This window comes from Cynoglossus semilaevis, chromosome 1 (genome assembly GCF_000523025.1).
Source record: "Cynoglossus semilaevis isolate Cse_v1.0 chromosome 1, Cse_v1.0, whole genome shotgun sequence".
NCBI classification, from domain to species: domain Eukaryota; kingdom Metazoa; phylum Chordata; class Actinopteri; order Pleuronectiformes; family Cynoglossidae; genus Cynoglossus; species Cynoglossus semilaevis.
This window is the reverse complement of record NC_024307.1, coordinates 34,415,805-34,418,653: the sequence shown is the minus strand read 5'-3', so window position 1 is coordinate 34,418,653 and position 2,849 is coordinate 34,415,805. Positions and strand designations below refer to the sequence as shown.

The 2,849-nt window shown below is 41.1% G+C and overlaps 1 protein-coding gene across 5 annotated transcripts in view; it reads right to left on the bottom strand.

Moving 5' to 3' along the window:
- Positions 1-336: 336 nt before the first annotated feature.
- Positions 337-2,849, bottom strand: part of LOC103392084 (arf-GAP with Rho-GAP domain, ANK repeat and PH domain-containing protein 1) — an 18,552-nt gene continuing 16,039 nt past the window's right edge. For all 5 annotated transcript variants that reach the window (XM_008328615.3, XM_008328623.3, XM_025059693.1 and 2 more), the window contains 4 exons: positions 1,759-1,962; positions 1,515-1,620; positions 755-896; positions 337-664 (listed from right to left, as the gene is read on the bottom strand). In XM_008328615.3, the coding sequence (XP_008326837.1) occupies positions 617-664; positions 755-896; positions 1,515-1,620; positions 1,759-1,962 (500 nt within the window). In that variant the 3' untranslated portion in view covers positions 337-616. The remainder of the gene's footprint in view (positions 665-754; positions 897-1,514; positions 1,621-1,758; positions 1,963-2,849) is intronic.

The following is a 2,849-nucleotide window of genomic DNA, read 5'->3' as shown; positions in this document are numbered from 1 at the left end:
CGTGTTGTTCAGATTTAAAAAACTACGAGATGGTCAACAAAAAAAGGAGCGGCAGTGAGTGGAAGGACTGGAAAGGACTCGAAACAGAAACGGCAGGACTTGGGACTTGACTTTTGACACTTTTTAGTCTTGACTTGAGACTTGACTCGGACTTGAGTGCAAAGACTTGAGACTTACTTATGACTTGCAAAGCAATGACTTGGTCCCACCTCTGGGGCATTCTATGGGCATTTATCCCCTCTTTCTGTTTTTTTTTTAATTTATTGGTTTGTACAACGTAATCAGGGAAAATAAGCTCATGGAGGCTCCGTTTAGATAAAATAAATACTTGAACCATTTTTGTTTTTCAGTTTATTTGAATATTTTACAAGGGCTAATCACCGATCTGAATTAAATTGCAAATACATATTTATTGTGTCACTGTTGGGAGGGAAATTCCTTGCCCGAGAAAGTGATTTTTATTCCAGGTTATATTTAAAAACGAAAGTATCAAAGTCTTTCTTTTTAATTGCTCTGATTAAATAAAAAGATGATAAAAAAAAAGTAATGAGAGTAATACAGATTATTGTTGGCATTTTGTTCTTTTTTTCCCCCTTTTGTTCCATTTTCTCCTCCATCACAGCACAGTGATCTGTTCTTCCTCCTCTCCTGGATCCATTGATGTCTGCATTTAAAAAAAAAAAAAAATCCATCAATTCATCACATTGAGCTCGCGTTGTGATGTGTATGTATGCCTAAATGTGGAAGTACATACCAGGAAAAGCAGTGTGTGGTGAATTATAAACTCTTTAGTGAGACGGAGCAAATCCTGGCTTAAAGTCTGGAACAGCGTCGGGACAAGAACTACGGCCAGGTTTTGAGCGGACATCTTGTTGACCTGAGAGAAAACCTGAACCCTGCGGACAGAAGATGTGGCTGATGACATCAGACTAAACACTCGACATGTGGTAAAACGAGACTTGGTTTGAGAATAGAATTATTAGCCCTATAAAGAAAATTTGAATATTAAAAAAGTTTTTTTTTATGGAACGAAATAACAAAAGTGTCCATCCATTGTCTGAGCAGGTTCATTTCCTCCAGGTATTCTCGGAGGATTGCAAAGATATTCCCAGGCCAGCCGAGTGACATAGTCACTCCAGCATGTCCCGGGTCTTCCTCTGGGTCTCCTCCCAGTGGGAAATATTCGAAGCATCTCCCCAGGGGTAGCGTTTGGGGGGCATGCGATTTAAATGCCAAGCCACCTCAGCTGGCTCCCCGCTTGTACCCGGGATCTTGTTCTTTCGGTCATGACCCAAAATCCATGACCATAGGTGAGGGTAGGAACGTAGATTGACCGGTAACTTAAGAGCTTTGCTCAAGAGCTTTTGGGGATTGAAGTCAATTTGAACTTAAAATAAAGCTATTATGTTGGAAATGTGCATATTGTTTGTATGATTTTAGTTGGTCATACAAAAAAAAAAGGCAGGCTTTTAAGGGTGTTACGTTGTGTGTATATCAGTCTGCAAATCTATTACGTGTAGAAGTGAGCAAACAACGCGTTGAGTGTTGCTCTGTTGACGTCAGGCAGTTGTTGAAGTAAACGTTGATAGGCCTTGAACCTTGGACGTTCGTCTGAAACACCTGCAGAGGGGAGAGGGGAAAGAAAAAGCAATAGGACCTTGTCGGAAGTAATATTTAAATCAACAAATACCGAAGTTTGTTTTTTTTTAAAACGTTATTCATCCACGTATATCAGATTTAGCCGAGTCTTAAACAAACCTGCGGCCTGTAGCCATGGCTGAACATTGGGTATGAAACCCTTGTTCTGGCGGACATATTGTTTCAAAGCAGAGCCGGCGTCCAACACACCCTGTTCATCATTCTCAAACAGAGCAGAGCTCGGGGATGTCGTCAGAGCGTCTACTAATCTACTCACTTTGGTAGCCAATCCACAACGGCGGTACACACCCTCCACCTTTAGACCTGTGAGAAAGAAAGCTTTCTTTTAAAACAGCAGATGATATATTTAACCTATTTTGTCATAGGGCCAGAATTCTTCTGGAAAGACACTTTGGGGGCTGGACAATCAAATAAAGTTAAACAAAAATCAGATTTTGGTCTAACATTTTTTTATTTGGAATTCAGTCGCAGGCCAGAACGAATGCTTTGGTAAACCAAGACTCATATACAGTGGTCCCTCTCCTATCATGGTACTTTGGTCATGCTTTCCAAGACCCACTGCGAAAAGGGAAAATCGATGAAGTAGGGGCAGGATTAGTTATTATATTATTTACGTATATATATTTACTCTTTACGAACCTCCCCCACACTGTTATCAACCCTCCCTAGACTGTATTACCCTTTCCAACACAATTATATGTACAGTAGAGTTGTAGAATGGAAATATACTTCTTCTTTTTTTTCGGCTTTGTCCCTTTTTTTCAGGGGTTGCCACAGCAGATCATTGATTTCCATCTCTCCCTGTTCTCTGTATCTTCTACTCTGACTCCAACTATCTCCATGTCCTCCCTCACTGCATCCATATATCTCCTCTTTGGTCTTCCTCTTTGTCCTACCTGGTAGCTCCATCTCTAACATTCTTCTACCAATGTATCCACTGTCCCTCCTCTGCACATGTCCAAACCATCTCAATCTGGCTTCTCTAGCTTTTTCTCCAAACCTTCCTGTCTGTGTTGTCCCTCTAATGACCTCATTCCTAATCCTGTCCATTCTTGTCACTCCTAAAGAGAATCTTAGCATCTTTAACTCTGTCACCTCCAGCTCCGCCTCCTGTCTTCTGCCTATTGCTACTGTCTCTAAACCATACATCATGGCTGGTCTCACCACCGTCCTGTAAACCTTTCCCTTCA